The sequence below is a fragment of the Schistocerca gregaria genome, chromosome 7 (genome assembly GCF_023897955.1).
Source record: "Schistocerca gregaria isolate iqSchGreg1 chromosome 7, iqSchGreg1.2, whole genome shotgun sequence".
Classification (NCBI taxonomy): domain Eukaryota; kingdom Metazoa; phylum Arthropoda; class Insecta; order Orthoptera; family Acrididae; genus Schistocerca; species Schistocerca gregaria.
This window is the reverse complement of record NC_064926.1, coordinates 330,561,587-330,584,091: the sequence shown is the minus strand read 5'-3', so window position 1 is coordinate 330,584,091 and position 22,505 is coordinate 330,561,587. Positions and strand designations below refer to the sequence as shown.

At 39.2% G+C, this 22,505-nt stretch overlaps 1 protein-coding gene across 1 annotated transcript in view; it reads right to left on the bottom strand.

Moving 5' to 3' along the window:
- LOC126281706 (RING finger protein 121) overlaps positions 1–22,505 on the bottom strand; it is a 98,056-nt gene that overhangs the window by 55,415 nt on the left and 20,136 nt on the right. Inside the window, exons 3-4 of the mRNA XM_049980881.1 lie at positions 17,927–18,068; positions 14,370–14,524 (exon numbers count right to left, since the gene is read on the bottom strand). Coding sequence (XP_049836838.1) covers positions 14,370–14,524; positions 17,927–18,068 — 297 coding nt within the window. The remainder of the gene's footprint in view (positions 1–14,369; positions 14,525–17,926; positions 18,069–22,505) is intronic.

Genomic DNA, 22,505 nt, shown 5'->3' with positions numbered 1-22,505 from the left:
GTCGAGGCGGGTTTCTAGTTTTTTAATATATTAACCAACGACTGCTGATGCGCTACAATGTTGAAGGTTCTTATATTCGTTATGGTCCATTATAATGTTGTGGTGGGGATACGTTCAGCTCACAAGGGTACATATAAGCAAACTGCGAGACACATGCTTCAGAATACTTTTGGAAATCAGAGTGGATTAAAGAAAAGTGAAACTTTTTAAAGAACTTAAATTGCTGAAGGCAGTGAACAGTGTATTAAGTAGAATTTTAGTGTGTTAAATAATAGTAATATTTAGCAGGAAGCTGACACACAAAAGGGGGCAAGATCTTGCTAGTGGTGAACCGTAATGAAGAAACATAAAAAGATCACAGAAATGAAACAGAAACAGAATGAGAAGCACATTTAACTTCAAAACAGAGGAGAATGAATATACTGAGAAAAACTCAACAGATGGACAATGAGACGAAATTAGAGAAGATGAACAAGCAAGACATTCAACAAGCTGACAGAAACAGCTGACGAAACAAGATTACAAAATGAACTAAGCGGAGTTACAATGAGAAGTTCATGAAAGAAAACGATAGAAAGTGCCTGAACAAAACAAAAATGTAGAAGAAGTGCAAAGCAAAAGAACAGAGATTACAGTTGGGCATGCAAAGAATTTCATTTTAAATACCACTAAAGAGCACAACAAACACAAACGTTGTCATTGACAAAATGAATTAAGTGCATCACTTCTGCAAAGACATAACTAAAGAGAGAGAGAGAGAGAGAGAGAGAGAGAGAGAGAGAGAGAGAGAGAGAGAGAGAGAGAGCGAGAGAGAGAGAGAGAGCGAGAGAGAGAGTAAAGACCAAGAGAAGTGGGACATGTTCAGCTACTAACTAATAAAGGAGCAGCATAATTTTGTTGCCAGATTTTCACTATTTTAACACTGATATTTTACACAATAAATAATAATAAAATGGTATTATTGTCTTTTGACTATAAAAAGTCAGTCTGTTGCAACAAATATTAAAAACTATACTGAATAATAAAATTGTTACACCACCATACTTATTTTGACATCAACATAAATTATTACATTAGAAGACAATAGCAACAACAGCAGCAGCAGCAGCAGCAGCAACAACAACCACATTCAGTTACTGCGGTAAATAATATTTTCACAAGTCCAATCACTTTCCTGTCACTTTCACTTAGAAATGGGAGCACAGTTCAAGTTTCAAAATATTACTAGTTTGAAACACATCCCTCCCTCCATCATTGTGAGACTTCTTTGCATGACTCTTATTTACATCTTCTGTGCATCCCTGTAAAATACTGAAAACCTCCTATGCCTCTCTTCCTCTGCTTGTATTGTTAGTTCCTACTCTAAATTTCTTGCTGTTTTTTCCCTTCTTCAGTCACTGTTTTCTTGCTTCTCAGACAAAATTTCATATGAATTTCATTTCTGGATGCAGTTTTTTCTTCACTAATGACCCTTATTTTTTTCATATTCTATAAACTGCCTTGGATATTAACTATTTACTAAGACATTGGTGAAAGAAGAAATGTAACCAGCAATTAATGGAAATATGTGATAATAAACATGGAACTAGGGCAAAGACATAGAAACTGTAGTATCTATGTATGTCTTCTTCAGAACACTACCAAAGGTTGCAAAATGTGACTACTAAAACTGGAGGAACAGCCCTTAATTAAATCTTAGCGAGGAATAAGGGAGCCAACCAAGGTAGACGACAAATGTCCAATTCAGACATTCACATGATACCCATGAATTTTATGAAGAGCTAATATGTATGGGCTGCTCAGAAGCCCTCAACATATGGGCCTTCCACAGTGTGCTGACACTTATGGTAGTTTCCACAATCAGAAAGGAAGACTCTTCCACCTTCTCTGGCCTTGATGATTATCATCTTTCTTAGCCAGCAAAAGCATTGTTCTTCTTTCCCTGTATCCCTACACAGGGAAACTTACATGTGGATCTATATTAATTCTGAATAGGTTTATGATGTGTCACTCCTCCCCGCCACCCTTCCTGCAACTGACTTTGGGATTCACTATGACAGAGTTTCAAAGAAAGCTTATAATAAAAACAAATGCACAAACTTTGTCGGTTTCAACTATAAACAGATTTCTCACCTGACAACATAACAAATACGAGGGTTGGAACTTAAATAGTGGCAACCGATACAAAAGAGGTACATGTTTGCACCTGTTACTGTCCTTCAAAGATGCCACCAGCATTGTGTTGAACCTGTTGTCAGCGATGTGTAAGGCGTAGTATACTGTTAGAAGAGCCTGTACTGTTGATGGTGCAAATGGGGCGGTCTACTGCCTGTCGAATCTCTGGAACAGTTTCGAAGTGAATGCCACGAAATGGTTCCTTCATCAATGGAATCAAATCAAAGTCACAAGGACTTAAGTCCAGGGAGTATGGTGGATGGTACAGTACTTCCCAGTCCCATCGATCGCACAGAGCAGCCACAGCTTGTGCTGTATGCGCCCACATATTGTCGTGCAAAATGATGGCTTGGTTGCGCAGAAAGTGTCGCCGCTTCTTTTGCAAAACTGGTCACAGGTGATGCTCCTAAAACAAACAGTAATACTGTGCACTGACTGTCTGCCGTGGAGGAGCATAATGCATTAGGATAACACCATCACAGTTGTACACGGGAATCACCATAACTTTTTCACCATATTGGGGCTCTGACACACTTTCGACTTTTGCAGCGACCTATAATGATGATTGGATTGGCGTTTCAGTTTTGGCTTGTAAGATGTGGCTCATGTCTCATCCAGAGTTACGATATGGCATAAGAAAGCCTCTCCTTTACGCTCATAGTGTCTGAGCAGCGTCGTACTGCATCTATTTCTGCATTTCTGTCAAGTCATGCGGAACCCATCGTGATGCAATTTTTTGCATGCTCATGTGTTCCTTCAGGATGTGAAGTGCAGTCGTACGCACTAATCTGGTTTCGTGGGCGAGCTCACAAATCGTATGGCGTCGATCACTGTCCACTAATGCGGCGACAGCACACACTACTTCTTCAGAGGCACCAGAATGACCTGCTTGATGCGTGTCTGCCACAATTTTTGACCTTCGTTGAAGGCTTTTACCCAACGTGCCAATGTTCTGTACGGCAATCCTGATTCCCTGTACGCCTCTTGAAAACCTTGATGACACTGTTGTACTGTACAACCTCTGGCACATTCAATTTTGATCCAACTCCGTTGTTCCTGTTTCGAAAACATAGTGACATCGTTACGTTAGACCGCTCGCTCACAAGTGACTGTGTTTCCCTTGCTTGTGTGCACGTTGGTGACGTGGGACAGGGAGTCCATTTGCTCATAGGTAAGGTAGGTACGTTAACAATGTGTGCTATCAGCAACAATAGTACATCCCATTGCATAGTGTCTCCACAGCATTGCTGCCACTAAGTAAGTTACAGCCCACGTATATTCACTTGTGCACTAAACATGGGAGTTACCTTAATGTAACAAATGAATTGAATTAGAAAAGAACTATACACATCAGATGTGGAGGGTCGGAAATAAATAAAAAACAAATTTTCGCAAAATGGTGAAAATTAGTTTACTCTCATACAAAATAGAGAGGAATGACAAGAATTCAACAGTTCCCTAGCCATATAAAACTTATTACAACAAAGTTTAATTTCCTCCTGTCTAATGGCAGGATTCTCTTGATATAGATGATAACTGCTCCTCCCCTGCTCGCTCCTAGTATCTAGGGAAATTTAGAAAAAGTTGTCTTTCCATAATTTTTTTCAGTGTTTGTGAGAGGAATGACCTTACCTTTAGTTAGTAATTTGAATGAAAAATGTTGTATATAATGTACTGTTTTCTAGTCACTGTATTATTTGTATTATGTAAAATCTGTTTTTTTTTTTTTTTTTTTTTATTTTAACACATTTCATTGCTTTACCGAAATTTTCTGACACTAGCAACCGACTTATCAAATGAGTTTTTTTTTCCTTATTAAGAGCGTTTTTACAGTAGATGGATTTTTAAAGCTTGCTTCCTGCACACTGTAATCTCCAGTCTTTTCTATTGTTTTTTTAAATTTGTCATCAAGAAAGCAAACGATATAGAGATAAGAGGAAAATTGAAATGCAATCCAAATAGTGTCACAAAACTTTGGGAACAGTTTCCAGTTTCATCAAAGTCAATGTACATACCACAAACTATTTCTTTATTTTCAAACATTTCAATGATTCTGGTATCTGTCATAAATCAATCATATTGATATCCATCTATAATCATTATTACTAACAGGCATTACAAACTACCAAACCAATATTCTAGTACTTAATAAATAAAAAATAAAAAACAGCCAAAGTATTATTTTCATATGTAATGTATAAGAAATTATTACCTAGAGTCCATTGACAACACCAGAATAGTCTCAGCGTGAAAGAAAAATCTGGTAACGTGTCATGCTAGATATTTGAATGTAACGCTTGTATGTGCTGTGGAAAAGAGCGACAGGTAAAACCAAAACATTAAAATGTGATACCATTCAAATATTACCACAACAGTGAGACACTGTAAAAAACATAAAATGAAGCTACAAAGCTATAATTGATAAAATGTTATAAATATGTACATTAAAGTGCACAGACAAAAAATATATACCGAAATAAAATTATTTTGATTGTGTGTGTGTGTGTGTGTGTGTGTGTGTGTGTGTGTGTGTGTGTGTGTGTGTGTGTAAATAATATTAGTTGTAATAGTACACATAAAAAGTAAATGTTTATGGTAATATTTATAATGTGCACTTTCATTGTTTTAGTTTTCCCCTATATTGTAACAGAAAATGGACACATTATACACACATCCTATTATGCTAAAGAAAATGAAAAACTGTTAAATATTCCTGAAAATAAATCCAGTCATTAAAAAGTAAAACTCATTTCTGTTGCATGCGGTTGATGAAATATCAAATTACATTGAATAGATAGGCAACATTCAAAAAATTCTGTTCTCTCTTACAGCAAACATCCAGCATATGATATTATTTCCATAAATTATGAAAAGCTAAGCAAGGTCTGACAGTTAATAATAATAAAATCTTAACCTTTACGAAAAACTGAAAATTAAGATGCTCGAAGAGATGAGAAGCAAATTTACATTACAGTGGCTCTGACAAAAGACATGAACTGGATGCAGGATTCATTGTACACAGCCTGCTTAAACAACTAATGATTGGGTTTAGTTATAAAAGTCCAAAACTCTTGATACCAAGGATTAACAAGGGATTTTTAATTACAGTATAATTAATGCTCATATTCCAACAAAGCAGCAGAGGAGAAAGAAAAAGACCTTTTCTATGAACTTCTCCAAAGAATGTACAACGTTGTTGAAGTCATATCTAATAATGGAAAATGCAGGATGGAAAACTGGCAATATTATGAAAAGGACAGTTGTTGCTCACTATATAGCAGAGATGTTGAGTTGCAGATGGGCACAACAAAAAGAATGTCAGATAAAGTGGCCATCAGAATTAGAGCCCCCCCACCCCCCCCCCACCACACACAGAAATAACTAGCACACACATGACCACAGTCTCTGGCTGCCACGGCCAGACAGTGAGCAGCACCGCATGATGGGAGAAGCAGTGGTGGTAATGAGAAGGCTAGGGTGGGGAAGCGAAGGGATAGCAGGTTGGGGGGGGGGGGAGGGGGGGACAGAAAAGTGCTGCTGCTTGTGGAAGCTTACGAGGACAAGGCGGGGAGAGGGTAGGGCAGCCAGGAAGTTAGACAGAAGGCAGATGGGGAGATGGCAGGCGAAAAGAAGAAAAGTAAAAAGACTGTGGACTGATGGAACAGAGGGCTGCAAAGTGCTGGAATCAGAATAGGTAATGGGTAGAAAAGTTTTTCTGAACTGCGCATATGGGAACTCTCCCTACAATATACCCTATGTTCCCACAACCATACTGCCTAAACCTTAGTCATTGTCCTTTGCTCACCTACCCCTTCCACGTTCCCATTCCAGCACTGTGCAGCTCTCTATTCCACCAATGCACCCACAGTGTTTATTCTCTCCTCCTCTCATGCCCCCTTCCCATATGCTCTCCATTTAACCTCCTGACTGCACCAGCTGCCCTAACCTCTCCCCATCTCATCCCTGTATGCTCCCACAAGCAGTACTTTACCTCCCCCACTCCTAACCTGCTCTCTTCCCCTCCCCAACTCAGCCCCGTCCTCACTCCCCCCCCCCCCCCCCCCCCAGTCTGCTTCTCCCAGCATACGCTGTTACTCGCTGTGTGTGTGTGTGTGTGTGTGTGTGTGTGTGTGTAAGATGGAAACTGAAAAAATGATGCATTGGGAACTGAGAATAGGCACAGAAGAAACAAATGATTTGATGCTGAATGTAAGGCAGCAACCAAAGAAAATAATGAGGTGTACAACAGGATGTTACAAAGAAACTGCAGTGAAAGAATATGGCAAGATTACAAAGGGAAAGTGAAAAAAGAAAATTCATCAAAAAACACAATGGTTAAAAATGAATTTTTAAAACAAATGGGATTACTACAGAATCAGAATGAAGTAAAAAAGTTCTTTAGAGAAGTAAATCCTTCATAGAAGTAAATGACGAGTGGAGGCCATTTAGCTTTATATGTAACCTAAATCATGGACTAAAGTGATATCATCATAAGAAACGAGAAAGGAATCTCCAAACAATGCTGCATTGACTTTCACAACTTACTCAAGACACACACAAGGTGTTCCTATGGATGAATAGGTACAAGCACACGAAAAGAAGTCCGTTCCTCCAACAGCTGGAGAAGTAAGAACTGCCCTGAAACAACTAAAGAACAAGTCAGTAGAATTACTAAAACAGGTTTGTCAGAAAAATAGCTTCTCTTAAAAATTATAAGGCTGATCTGGGAAGAGAAGAAAATGCTACAACAGCGATAGACATGAATTATGTCCACACACTAACAAGAAAGGGGATCAAATGGAGTGTGCAAATTATCAAGGGGTAACACTCTCAAACTTCTAGTATAAGAAGGGCTCTAACCTCCTAATTGACCTCTTCCTCCCAATCCCCCAGAGAGAAACAGTTCCATACCAAGAGAATATATCCCAGGCCAAAAAAAAAAAAAACTGAATTTCGAATTAGCACACACCACCTGCTCGTTGACTTTAAAACTGCATACGGCAGTGTCAATAGAAAGACATTATATGCTGTCCTGAGAGAAACTAGAATGTCTGAGAAGCTGCTGAGGGTGACAGTAAACAGAGTGAGAAGCAGAGAGGTTTAGCGGAGTATTGTTAGAACTAATGGATATTCACAATTGCGTATATCAAGAGGACATACTGGCATATCTTCTTTTTAATGTGCCTCTGGAACATGTGATAAGAGAAGCTTATATGCTTACCAGGGTTAGCCTTCCACAAAACGGTGCAAATAGTAGTCTACACAGATGATACAGACACAGTTGCGAGATCTATTAAGTCAATGGAAGAGTTGTTCATTGTGTTAGAACAGACTGCAGAGCACATGTGATAAACAAGCATTGAGTCTAAGACTAAATAAATTGTTTATGGGAGAGCACACTTGATAAACATGCTGAAATCAGTAACTGTTCGGTTGTGAATTTGGGGAGTTCGAGGAGTTTAAATACCAGAGATCAATCATGACCTATGACTATGGTTCCTTGTGCAAAATTAAATGATGGTTAACACAATACACAAATAGATATCAATCAGAAAAATAATAAAGACAGCAAGATTGAGTTGGGTGGGCATTTGGCACTGCTGAGCGATATAGAGGTGCCAAGCTAACTTTAAATTCCAGATGGCAAAGTAAGGGTTGCTGACCTAAAACAGGATGCCTAGATGTTGTCGAAGACAGCAGAAAACACAAAAAATGGGATACAGGGATTGGAAAGCACTTGTACAGAACAGACATTTCTTGTGGAAATTAACTGAAGAGATGAAAGTCCATAAAGGACTGTAGAGCCACAGAAGAAAAAGAAAAAAAAAAGTAGTTTATGGACATCAAAAAGAAAGGTTGAGGAAACAGTAAGAAATGCAGAACAGTTACATAAATTATCATCATTCCATCTTTTAACTCTCTGAAATGACAAAAATATCCTTCTCTAGCTTTTCAATCATAAGATAAAGTGTATTAATGTGCAAAACTACAGGATAAAAGTAACACAGCTCAATGAAATTTGGACCATACACAGAAAGAATTGCTATTATATATTACAGAAGGTAACTGAAAGAAATATGCAATGACATGAACACAAATGACATTTTCATTCTAAGACAATTATGATGATCCCCTGGAGATTATGAAAGGCAGAACATGGTTCTTAGTATGGTGTGCGATAACCATGGACAGCAATGCGTGCTCTGCAATGTGCTACCATACTGGTCTTGGGATTGGTAAGGAGTTCTCGTGGTAGGGCATTCCATTCCTCCACCAGTGTAGCTGACAACTGTTAGATGCTCAATGGTGCATGTGGATGTGGATGTGCTACATATCACACGTGCTCAATGGGATTTAAGTTGGGAGAATGGGCAAGCCAATCCATTCACCAAATAACTTCTCATTCCAGAAGCCCCTCCACATGCACTGTTCCATGCAGTTGCACAATGAAATCCATAAAAAAGAAATCAATACCAAATGCACCTCTGAAGATGTACATGGGGAAGGAGTACAGTGTGACAGTAACATTGACTGGTGAATGCACCATCTCCAGAGATATGGAGATCAGTATGCCTATGCAACATAGCACCTCCCAACACCATAATACCTGGACCACTAAAACCAGTCTCTTTGATAATGTTCCTGAGTGCATTAAGTGTTCCTACACCTTGTCATATGATGGTATATCCAAAACCACTGCTCAGACTGAATCTGCTCTCATCCAAAAAGAACATGCAATGCCAATCCTCACTGGTCCATTCCCTATATTCTTGGCACCATTGCAAATGGTGCCACTTATTTGTGTGTAGCAACATCACACAATGTGCTGGTCATTGGGCAAAGAGACAATCCCCATTCAGTTGCTGTGCAATTTTTGGAGGATGAGAGTGCAGTCCTGTTGAATATGGTTGCAACTGCACCCACTATTTGACATGCGCCCCTTCTTGCCTGTTGCACAAAGTAGCAATCATCTGCTGCTATAGCAGACCATGGTCGACCATCTCTCCAGTGGGCAGTAGTGCCTATGGTTCGGATTGCTCTCCTTACATGTGAAAAAAGGCTGTGAGTAATATCAAACTCCTGGGTGACACTTGTCAATTCCATCCTCCTTCCAGTTTCCCGAAGGTTCTTCCCCATGTCGAATCATCCATATGTCTCCAGGCCACATTGTAATGGAGAACACCACCCCAGTGAACAGCAACTGGTTTCTAATTTACACACACCACCTTTTCCCATTCCTTTAACTGCCTCGCGTTGTGGGGCAAGTGTCATTTGGATTTATAGTCATGATGACCTCACACCATGTGACTTCCATCTTTTCTGTGCATAACTGAGAGGCCTCTGGCAACACCTTCCCGCACTTGCATCAATTTCAACCAATAGTTAAGTACGTTAGGTAACTTTATCTACCTTGTCCTTAAGTCCTGTAGAGCACTTGTATTTCTGTAACACATATTCATATCTGCTGTACAGTCCAACATTTTACAAGTGGTGTTGGTGTTGTCTACTGAGGGAGTAACCACTACTGCAAAGCACGGAACATATCCCAACATTAGTCATAAATTTTTTTAGGGTAATTTATGAAGTGAGTATTGATGTTATCATCAACTTCTTCTTTCTCGTGAAGTTTATTGTTGTCTTATGAGAAGATGCAGCTGTGATACCGCTATATCAAGCAATATTTAATGTATTTCTCATCACTTCAGGGTCCAAATATTCTGGCATATTCTTTGCCTATTACATTCAATTCTTAGGCTCATCTGTATTTTCTTTCTCTGATTGGTTCCTATACCGCCACGTTATTGCAAATGATATCCAGAAAAGGATATTGGGAAACACTAAATATTAACACTTGAATCAGTTTACTAACCATCACAAAATAATAAATACATATTCTTCTCGCACACAGTGACTGAGTGTCATGGCAATCAAAGGGGCTGGAGATTGTTCCCATGGTAAGAAATCAAACTTATGACAGTTGAAAATGAAGCACAAACAACAGCACAATGTGGTGTGCAGTATGGCTGTTTGAACATGGTACTCCACAATGAGGTCATTGACATACATACTAATATAATTTAATACAAATATGATTAAAATTGTATTCTACCAAATGAAATCCTGAAAAATGTGAACTGCACAATTTCACACTCCATCCCCTAGCCCCCCAAACATACACGAGTAAAATGATGGTACACTAACGAGACTTTTGCTTGCTGATCACTGGGATAAACAAGAATGAGACATCCATTCAGGAAACATTAAAATCTTAACAACAATAATGTACAAGATCAGGCAGAAAAAAGGAAACATAATTGTCTCAACGTCATCTAAAAATGAAGGCAGATCAGTTGATTGGTATTCTCTTGTCACGATATCAAACACGATGTTAAAATATGGAGTATAAAAATCTGTACACCACAGATGCCAAACATTGGTGGGTCCTTTTGTCAAAAGAGGAATTCATGCATTACAAGGCAGAGCTCTATTCAACAGGCATGATTTATTCGCTGATGCAGTACCCTCTGATGCAAAACTGAGGTGAATGGACACAGTGAAACAATGGATTGTGCCACTCCTTGGCTGCTATACTGACAGTCTCATTTCCACAAATTACTGAACACTTGGCATGCAGCAGAATGACACTTCCATCCTCTACCTCTGTAGGCAGAGAAGAGTGTGTTGCAAAGTTTGGTCTTATGTGCTCAACATGTGCTGTTGATGGACTGAAAATGCTTAAAACTTAATGCTGAGGGACATTACACTTTCACTTGAATCTTTTGAAAAGAGTATCACTGATCTTATATTTAAAAAGCATCTAGAAAGGAAGGACTGAATGAAACTGATCAAAGTTCTTGTTTGAAGTTCTCTTGAGAATACTGAGTATACAAGTAATGCCATAGCCTTTCTTCAGGTTGGAAAGGAGGGGAAGGAATCATATAAGATCATGTCTTTGTAGGAAAGAGTGATTTACTCCCGTCACAAGAAATACAATGGCTAGCATAAAATATGACAGAAAGTGATGCAAGGTATGATCCATGCTCTAGACCAGGGGTACTCAACCCTTTTTACCTACCACCTACTTTTATATCTCTGTTGGTTCCACAGTGTGATCTATAAAGTACGAAAGTGACCTTACTTTAAAAAGCTTACAAAGCAGAGCTGCAGCAAGTTAAAGCATATACGAGGGGCATTTGAAAAGTCCATGCAAAAATAAAAACTACTTACGTGTTTGGGGTAAACCTTTTTTATTTTTCGACATAGTCTCCTTTTAGACTGTCCAACACTGTTCTAATTTGTTGATCCCTTCTGAATAATAGGAATTGTCCAAGTCTGCAAAACAACTATTAGTTGCTGCAATCACCACCTCATTTCAATAAAATCTTTATCCCACCAGCCATTTCTTCAAACTGGGGAACAAATAGTGGTCCAAGGGAGCCAAGGCTGGAGAATAGGGGGGATGTGAAACGAGTTGGAATCCTATTTCCATTAATGTTGTGACCACAACTGCTGAGGTGTGTGCTGAACTTGGCTCTGAGCATTACGGGACTTAACATCTGAGGTCATCAGTCCCTTAGAACTTAGAACTACTTAAACCTAACTAACCTACGGACATCACACACATCCATGCCCGAGGCTGGATTCGAACCTGCAACCGTAGCGGTTGCATGGTTCCAGACTGAAGTGCCTAGAACCGCTTGGCCACACCGGCCGGCCGTGCTGAACTGCTGAGGTGTGTGCTGGTGCATTGTCGTGATGGAAAAGACTTTTTTTTACAGTCCAATCCTAAGTGTTTTTCATGCAGCTAGGTTTTCAAAAGGTCCAATAACTATGAATAATATGCACCTGTAATACCCTTTTCCAGATAGTCAATGAGGATTGTAGCTTGCAAATCCCAAAAGACAGTCGCCATAACCCTTCCGGCTGAAGGAATGGTCTTCGCCTTTTTTTTGTGCAGATTCTCCCTTGATAACCCATTGTTTAGATTGTTATTTGGTCTCAGGAGTATAGTAATGTATCCATGTTTCATCCACAGTGACAAAACGACTGGTAAAGTCCTGTGGATTCTTCCTGAACAGCTGCAAACAATCCTTGCAACACTTCACATGATCCCGTTTTTGGTCAAGCGTGAGCAATCACAGAACCCATCTTGCGGATAACTTTCTCATGTCCAAATGTTTATGCAAAATATTATGTACCCCATACATTTGAGATACCCACAGCACTAGCAATCTCATGCACCATCACCATATCATGGATTTTATCAATGATTTCTGGAGACGTAACCTTCACAGGGCATCCAGAACATTCAGCATCACTTGTGCCCATATGGCCACTCCGAAAATTTTGAAACCACTTATAAACTGTTCTATCCGAATGTTTAGAGTCACCATAATGTTTATCAAGCTTCTCTTTAGTATCCTGAGGCGTTTTGCCTTTCATAAAGTAATGTTTAATCACCACACGAAATTCTTTTTCGTCCATTTTTTGACAATCACTCTACTTCCTGGATTCATATGAATGCCAAACACAAAGAAATAGATCAATATGGCTGAAACTTGGTATGGTTCTTTCCAAAGATGCTACTAACTAAACATGACCTCGATGCACACCAGTGGTACCATCTCTCGCACTTTTCAAATGCCCCTCGTAATAATAAGTAATTACCAAATATTTTATGCCAATTTTTTTTTAATGAAAACCTAATGAAAATATCTTTAACCCCCAACTGCCTATCACCCTCCATGAAAACTGGAATGCCCACTAATGGGTGGCAGGGAACAGGTTCACTACTACTGCTCTAGAGGGAAAGGGAGACCTAAAGAAGGTGGATTGATGGTGTAATAGAAGATCTCACCAACATAGGAGGCTGGGGGTGGAAAAGAGTTGCAAAATAATTGTTAAGAATGGAGGAAAGTAGATGAAGCAGCCAAGGCTCAACAAGGGCTGTAGCACTACAGAAGAAGAATAATACTGATTTATTGCTACCACAAGAAGAGTAATGTTGTCAAGAGTTGAGCAAACCTCAAATATGTCACAGAGTTATCATCAGAGGTCAGGACTGACTTGGGGTCTGCTTGTTTGATACTTCCCAACATCTGTTCATGTTTTATTGGTACACGCCGATAACAAGATACCAGTATGTTGGAAATTACATGAGCTAATGTGTCCTGCCTGCCAACAGGTGATGGAGGTGTTCTCATGTGGGAGATGTTTACATGGTATAAAATGTAGGATCCTATTGTCCAATCAAGTGCAGCTCTTAATTTATCTTCAGGTAAACCATATGTCCTATCAGACAAGCACCATACAACTTTTCTCGAATCTTGTCAGATTGGTTTGAGGAATATTCCACGAACATGAGGGTGCTGATGTGGCCCCTACATCACAAAACCTAAATCCTAATGCTCATCGGGGATGTCACTGAGTGAGATGTGCACACCTAGGAGCCAACTCTAGTAAGTATTCATAAGTTCTGGGTGGCAGATGAGCATTCAGTGATCAGGGCAGCTCCCCTATCTATTATCAGTATACTGCTAATAAAATGAGAAATGGGGTAAATATGTTTTAGTGATTTCTTTAGAGAACTAAGGATAACCATTTAATTCTCAGTGGTAAACAGTGGAGTGCTCTTCCATTCATACTCGACCACATATCCAACAAATCTTAATGACCGGACACAAACTGCAATCTGGGCACTATACCAAAATAATCCAGCTTGAGTATCTGTAGACAGTTTAGTGTCATACAATGAAAGGCTCTTTTTCTTTAAGACACTGAAGACAATACTTTTCATTATGAGTTTCTGAATTTTTCTGCAGCAACTGTTGTTCCAAAGAGAGCAAATAAACATACATCATCAACTGTCTTCAATGAATCCATTTAACTAAGGCTCCAAATACACACTTTCAGTATAAACTATTAGAATATTATATACTAGAATATTATATATATCCATTATAACTGCGAGTAGCAGTATAGCGAATGAGAAAATGTGCTTCATTTTTGAGACAGGCAGACAGACACAGACAGACAGACAGACAGACGGACACACACACACACACACACACACACACACACACACACACAAAACACTTTTTTCCATTATACATTATGTCTAAAGTACATGATTAACTGTTGCACTTGCTATTTGTTTACACATGCTAACAACCACTAAATTGATCAATTCTCACCTTGGGGTTGTTCCCAGTATTGGTTTTTGCATAGCTTTTCGAACAATAAATCCTGTTATACAGGAAAAAAGTAGCCAAAAGAAAATGAAGCGCCACCATCGATTTTGTAGTGACATGACCTGTGGAATTATCCACAATGCCAGCAAAGTAATAAACTGAAAACAAGAATTTAATTGTTAATTTGTATCAGTTATAGAACTGTAGGGTTACATACATACAGAAAGAGCAACAATATTTTTGTTTCAGTAAAGGGTCAAAATATTACAAATTCTCTTCGAGAACACTAGCTTTACAGTAGCAAATAAATAGAGAATGGGTGAAATCCGCATCATGGTATGAAGTTATTAGTGGCAGGAAACTTGAGACAAGTACAGAGAGAGGGAATAATTGAAATTAACATCCGTCATATTATACACATCTGTCCAGTTAGTTTCCTGTCAGGCTGCCCCGAAACTTTCGGTTGTCAGTACATCAATGACAAACTGTTTTCCATGATACTACTTCACTGTAACCAGGTAACTTAATTAGTAACGGCAGTTGTGCACCATGGTCAGTGAGGCCACCCACTACTGGATAAACATTTATATCACTTGACTAACTGTTCACCGACAAATAGTTTGTCTATCAGTGTACTGCTTTCCTGTGTAATTCTGGTGGGAAAAATCAACAACAGAACTCACATTACAGGTGTTAAGAGCATTTCCAAACAGTTACTTCTATGTGAATCTTTCAGAAAATTAGTATTAAAGTTTCCAAAGAGTATCATTTGCTTTTTTTTGTTTGGTAGGTAGCATAACAACAACTCAATTGTTTTTAGAATATTTGAAAAATATAACAATTATAAATGACTTTCCAGTATTAGCAATCCACAAGCACTTGCGTCCCACTTTTGACCCCAGCAGAAAATATTGATTGGGAATAGGAGAGAAAAATGGATAGATGCTGGAATATAACTTTGTAACGGAGGGGGGGGGGGGGGGGGGGTGACGACGACGACGAACACACAGACAGTAACAATGAAAATATTTAACATGTTAGAGCTCTACAAGAAGTAGCCAAAGACATGGCAGTGAGTGCAATGAGCTGTTCCTTATGTGTGGTAACGAGTGATGAAGGGAGCATATCTTTGTGGCTGGTCACCAGCTCGGTATTCTCATTAGACTCAGTCACCTTTGGAGGAACGCTTCTTAGCTATCCAATATCCTACATCAGTTGTCTGATTCGAGATCGCTAATTATATTTTCACGCTCTGAACCCAGGGCTGACACTCAATACTCATTCCTTCGCAACTTTAACAACTTCTCTTCTTCACCTATTCGTTATCAGTTCAACAGACTCCCTTCTTGGGTGTTGACCTCCAGCCTGCTGATGGCTCCGTGAAAATTTCCAGCCATGTAGAGCCCACCGTGTATGAACAGTCCAATAACTGCCAACCCTTCCACACTAAAATGCCCCTCCCATACAGTCTACAATTCATGGAAAGTGTATCTGCTGTGACAAACAATCCCTTGTCATGAACGCTGAAGGTTTTACAAAGGCCTTCACAGCCAAGGATTAAACTCCAAGCCTAGGGTGCAAAGAGATCTCTTATGCCACATCCACATATGCCCTTAATTCTTAAACCACTGCAAATGAGGTATCCACTTGTTACTCAATATGCCTCCTCTGTCAGAACTTTAACTGTTTTCCTTCGAGCCCTAAAATTAGGATAATTCTTCCCACCTCTCACAATGGTATTAGGCCACATATCCACAATGTGGAACGTTCTTGGTTTCAGCTTTGCACTATACTTCCTTTCAACCCCTTGCCACATGGGTCATCTCCTTGAAAAAGCTCCATCTGTCAGTTCTGTCACTAGCTTATCCTACCCTGTCAGAGCCAGGGCCATCTGCTGCAATCATGTCACATGCCCACTCTACAGTAATTTCCGTATAATTTATGTGTGCATGGTTGTCAACTAATTGTCCACTTGTATCCAAGCCACTTACCAAAATGCAGTCAAGGGCAAAACTGAACACACAGTAGTAGAACACAATGCTGAGCAGACCACGTTTCACTTCAACAGCGGCTTCATAAATGGGGCCGTCTAGGTGCCCTCTCCGCTTCTGTGAGTTATACAGACTGTAATTGTCTCCACAACATATCCTTTGATCCTATATTCCTCCTAGCATCAGTCTTCACTATTCCCTGTTCCACATCCATTTCTCCTTTACTCCTTAAAACAACAAACACAGTTTTCTCTCCATGGCTACCCTGGCACTCTGATCTCCTTTCCTCCCAACGCTCTCTTTCAGAACATTGTTTCCTGAACATGCAATTTCATCAACTTTACAGTTTTCCACATGCAACTTCTGCTTCCTGAACCACATAGGCTCACTGCAACCACATTCCTATTCATTCCTTTTCTGCCTGTGTTATTCCTCTTATTCACTGCACCTGACACAGCCCCTCATCCCAGTCAGGCTGCAGTGCTTAGCCATGCAACTGAGAGTTTGTATGTTTCTGATAGTTATCTCTGAGTCTGAAAGCTTAGAAAAACTGTGTGTCTTCTTTATTTGCCTGTGAACACTCAATGCATCAAAGACACAGTAAGTGGCTAACTTTATTCCCTCAATTATTGTAACTTTCCAGTACCCTTTCTGTACTACAATGACTACATTTTCATTGAACACTTTTTTTCTCAACTTTGTTTCTAGAGGCCTGACTTTAAAATCTCCCTTGCAGACTCCTTCAAGTTCACACTGATGAGATCTCCTCCCCCCCCCCCCCCCCTGCTGTTCCATCTCCTCCAAACCTCAAAAACTTTCAATTTCTCCAGTAAATAGATCAGCCAAGGTCACTGTTTGTCCCAATCAGTTTGAAATCAACTGTTGTTTGTTTCTCTGGTTCTGTATGCTTTTTGGTTCCCATCCCATTTGTTTATTAATGAACTACCCACATTTTGACAGGGAATAGACCGAGTGATTATTACAAGAAGACATAATGATAGTGTGGATTAGGGAAATATATGCTAGACTAGCAGTAAGAGACAGTTTAAATTATGCACATTTATTACATCAGCAAAGGAAGAGGGTCAGAATGTACAAACTGGAAGACACCCTTAGGTGAGCATCCACTCCAAAACATCAGTTTTGCAATGAACTTGCCAATCGTGTATCTGACCTGTTTTCAGAAAAACTGAGCAAACATTGTCCACCACCCAACTTAAGGATAAATTGAAATATATTTCAAATCCCATGAATCAGAACTTAGAGGAAAGCATTACCAAATATTAAACACTGTAATGATAGTACATTGAGCTCAGGTGAACAATCAATTAAGTGGCCACATTTGAACACAAAATGTATTTTTAAAATTTAGGAACAAGTCTTCATGCCCCCATCTCCATCTCCTAAAAAGATCAATATATTATTAGTTCTCAGTATGGATTCTTACAAAGAAATAAAATCTATGAGATGCAAGGAATCAATACACATGAGTTACACAATTTTTTTTCTTTTTTTCCCTTTAGTATTTTAATGTTAGCTGAATGAAAAATGTAACAGTAAGATAAGTACCTGATAGGAACGAAAATGACGTTTCTTCCACTCAACCAATGCTACTTGGGCTACAACTAGTGTTACAGCCAGTATAAGGATCATTTCAGCATGCATGGCTTCATGGCCTTTATGCTGCTGATGCATCCGCAAGTGCTCCAACCTAAAACATCAGAAGTCTCAGTATGCTTTTTAAATTAGAAGCAGAGAAAGCATCAAATGAAGTTTTTTATCAATATCATTCAATTTACTAACACAAACTTGTTAGTCATATTTTTTTATCTTACATGAGAAAGCTGTCTCTGGCAAGTGAAGCTTTAAAGTTTACTTCCACCAATACTTTCAAGTACATTGACACTGCCTTAATATAAACCGTACTGGTCATTTCCGACAAGAACTTTGCTAAAAACAGAGAACAAAACTACTCTTTTTCCTTCAACAACAATTAATCCCACATATCTGAATCTTTAGGAAAGCAATGCCACACAAGAGAGAAAGAGAGGGAGGGAGGGGGGGGGGAGAGAGAGAGAGAGAGAGAGAGAGAGAGAGAGAGAGAGAGAGAGAGAGAGAGAGAGAGAGCTGAAAGTTTATTTGCAAAATCTTTATAGTTGCGATGTCACAATATTTGTCAATGTAATTTATTTGCACAAAATTACAGGATGTTTAGGTTTACAAAGCATAAGTCCATTTTATATAAATGGTTGCACAACAAGTACATGAACTTTATAGACAAAAATGTTTTACTACAAATGTTAATACATAGTCTGTTATGGAGTTCTCAGTTGATAGTTCTGCTGGTCAAGGATTCATACAGATGTCAACAGTCACCTAACGAACCACAAGTGACATATAATTGTTAATGTAACTACCTTCTGAAGTTACTTCTTACAAGAATGAAGTAAAGATTTTTTTCGTATGGACAAGACGTTAAATTTGGAATGCATTTATTCTTAAAATTTCTGAAATCCAAACCAATTCTGGGAATGATAATATGCTCAAACATTGACTTGTCACTTTAAAACAAGCCACACTCATCTCTAAAATGCAGTCAGTTCTCCACAAAGGGCCCAAGAATGTCCAATCTCTCACAGTCATAACTGATGTATTTCCACTGGTGAGAAAGCAATGTGTCCCTCATCATCAGTTCACACAATTGTAAAACAGAACATGAATGGTTAAAAAGGACATGCTCAGACTTTACAGGTGAAAAGTTAAAACCTGTCTTCTATGTCAGTTACTTCAGCCTTATCATTAGATGCAAAGGAGAAGTTGTTACTGCAAGGCTGGAAAAGGAAACAAAGGTGGAGAACTCGGCCCCAAACAACACACACTGGGCAGGATTTCTTACTGCTGACACTTGATCAAAGTGTTCATACATGTGGTCACAGACACCCCTATTTAAAACAACATTAGGACGGGACGTATTCTATACAGATGAGAATATGGCCTCAGAAGCCCCAGTCAAAGAGTTACCTATGGATATCACACCTCCATGTAGTATATAATAGGCCTTTGCAATGTCAAAAATTATATCACTTAATGATATCTTCACAGCAAAGGCTGTTGTACAGACCCTTCCAGTGGGAACAGATTTTTAGAGGTAAAGTGATACTGGTAAGGTTTTTGGAGGTAAAATGATACTCCCTGAAACCACACTAAAAATCACTAAGGGACTTTCTAGAATCTTGGACGCAGAAACGGTTGACAGCTGACCACCCACTCCTACATATTTCCAACATAATTGACAAGGAGCTAATTGGACTCAGCTTCCGGAGGGTGGTGATAATGGCTTCCTTTCATGAGTTGGGCAACTTCCCTGTCAGATAAAGATAATTAAAGAGGGTTAGGACATCTTTACTTATTCCTGAGAGATGTTGCAACTTGCTGTATTGTCTCACACTGTGACCAGGTTATGTATCACATGCTTCACACAATCCAGTTCACTATGGGCAAAGATCTGCTGATTATTGGTTGAACTGAAGTTGCAACAACCTCTCTCATCAATCAGTCTGTGGAGCTGCATCTGACAGATGAAGGTGTTGTAGTTGGTGTTGTGGTCTTCAGTCCTGAGACTGGTTTGATGCAGCTCCCCATGCTACTCTATCCTGTGCAAGCTTCTTCATCTCCCAGTACTTACTGCAACCTACATCCTTCTGAATCTGCTTAGTGTATTCATCTCTTGGTCTCCCTCTACGCTGCCCTCCAATGCTAAATTTGTGATCCCTTGATGCCTCAAAACATGTCCTACCAACCGATCCCTTCTTCTAGTCAAGTTGTGCCACAAACTTCTCTTCTCCCCAATCCTATTCAATACCTCCTCATTAGTTACGTGATCTATCCACCTTATCTTCAGCATTCTTCTGTAGCACCACATTTCAAAAGCTTCTATTCTCTTCTTGTCCAAACTAGTTATTGTCCATGTTTCACTTCCATACATGGCTACACTCCATACAAATACTTTCAGAAGCGACTTCCTGACACATAAATCTATACTCGATGTTAACAAATTTCTCTTCTTCAGAAACGCTTTCCTTGCCATTGCCAGTCTACATTTTATATCCTCTACTTCGACCATCATCAGTTATTTTACTTGCTAAATAGCAAAACTCCTTTACTACTTCAAGTGTCTCATTTCCTAATCTAATTCCCTCAGCATCACCCGATTTAATTTGACTACATTCCATGATCCTCGTTTTGCTTTTGTTGATGTTCATCTTATATCCTCCCTTCAAGACACTGTCCATTCTGTTCAACTGCTCTTCCAGGTCCTTTGCTGTCTGTGACAGAATTACAATGTCATCGGCAAACCTCAAAGTTTTTACTTCTTCTCCATGAATTTTAATACCTACTCCGAATTCTTCTTTTGTTTCCTTTACTGCTTGCTCAATATACAGATTGAATAACATCGGTGAGAGGCTACAACCCTGTCTCACTCCTTCCCCAACCACTGCTTCCCTTTCACGCCCCTCAACTCTTATGACTGCCATCTGGTTTCTGTACAAATTGTAAATAGCCTTTTGCTCCCTCTATTTAACCCCTGCCACATTCAGAATTTGAAAGAGAGTATTCCAGTCAACATTGTCAAAAGCTTTCTCCAAGTCTACAAATGCTAGAAACGTAGGTTTGCCTTTTCTTAATCTTTCTTCTAAGATAAGTCGTAAGGTCAGTATTGCATCACGTGTTCCAACATTTCGACGGAATCCAAACTGATCCTCCCCGATGTCCGCATCTACCAGTTTTTCCATTCGTCTGTAAAGAATTCGCATTAGTATTTTGCAGCTGTGACTTATTAAACTGATAGTTCGGAAATTTTCACATCTGTCAGTACCTGCTTTCTTTGGGATTGGAATTATTATATTCTTCTTGAAGTCTGAGGGTATTTCGCCTGTCTCATACATCTTGCTCACCAGCTAGTAGAGTTTTGTCATGACTGGCTCTCCCAAGGCCGTCAGTAGTTCTAATGGAATGTTGTCATCTACATCCTCTCCCATTTCCATAATATTGTCCTCAAGTAAATCGCTCTTGTATAAACCCTCTATATACTCCTTCCACCTTTCTGCCTTCCCTTCTTTGCTTAGAACTGGGTTGCCATCTGAGCTCTTGATATTCATACAAGTGGTTCTCTTCTCTCCAAAGGTCTCTTTAATTTTCCTGTAGGCACTATCTATCTTACCCCTAGTGAGATAAGCTTCTACATCCTTACATTTGTCCTCTAGCCATCCCTGCTTAGCCATTTTGCACTTCCTGTCGATCTCATTTTTGAGACGTTTGTATTCCTTTTTGCCTGTTTCATTTACTGCATTTTTATATTTTCTCATTTCATCAATTAAATTCAATATTTCTTCTGTTACCCAAGGATTTCTAGCAGCCCTCGTCTTTTTACCTACTTTATCCTCTGCTGCCTTCACTACTTCATCCCTTAGAGCTACCCATTCTTCTTCTACTTTGTTTCTTTCCCCCATTCCTGTCAATTGTTCCCTTATGCTCTCCTTGAAACTCTGTACAACCTTTGGTTCTTTCAGCTTATCCAGATCCCATGTCCTTAAATTCCCACCTTTTTGCAGTTTCTTCAGTTTTAATCTACAGGTCATAACCAATAGACTGTGGTCAGAGTCCACATCTGCCCCTGGAAATGTCCTACAATTTAAAACCTGATTCCTAAATCTGTCTTACCATTATATAATCTATCTGAAACCTGTCAGTATCTCCAGGATTCTTCCATGTATACAACCTTCTTTTATGATTCTTGAATCAAGTGTTAGCTATGATTAAGTTATTCTCTGTGCAAAATTCTACCAGACGGCTTCCTCTTTCATTTCTTAGCCCCTATCCATATTCACCCACTATGTTTCTTTCTCTCCCTTTTCCTACTGACGAATTCCAGTCACCCATGACTATTAAATTTTCATCTCCCTTCACTACCTGAATAATTTCTTTTATCTCATCATGCATTTTATCAATTTCTTCATCATCTGCAGAGCTAGTTGGCATATAAACTTGTACTAGTGTGTCTATCTTGGCCACTATAATACGTTCACTATGCTGTTTATAGTAGCTTACCCGCACTACTATTTTTTTTATTCATTATTAAACCTACTCC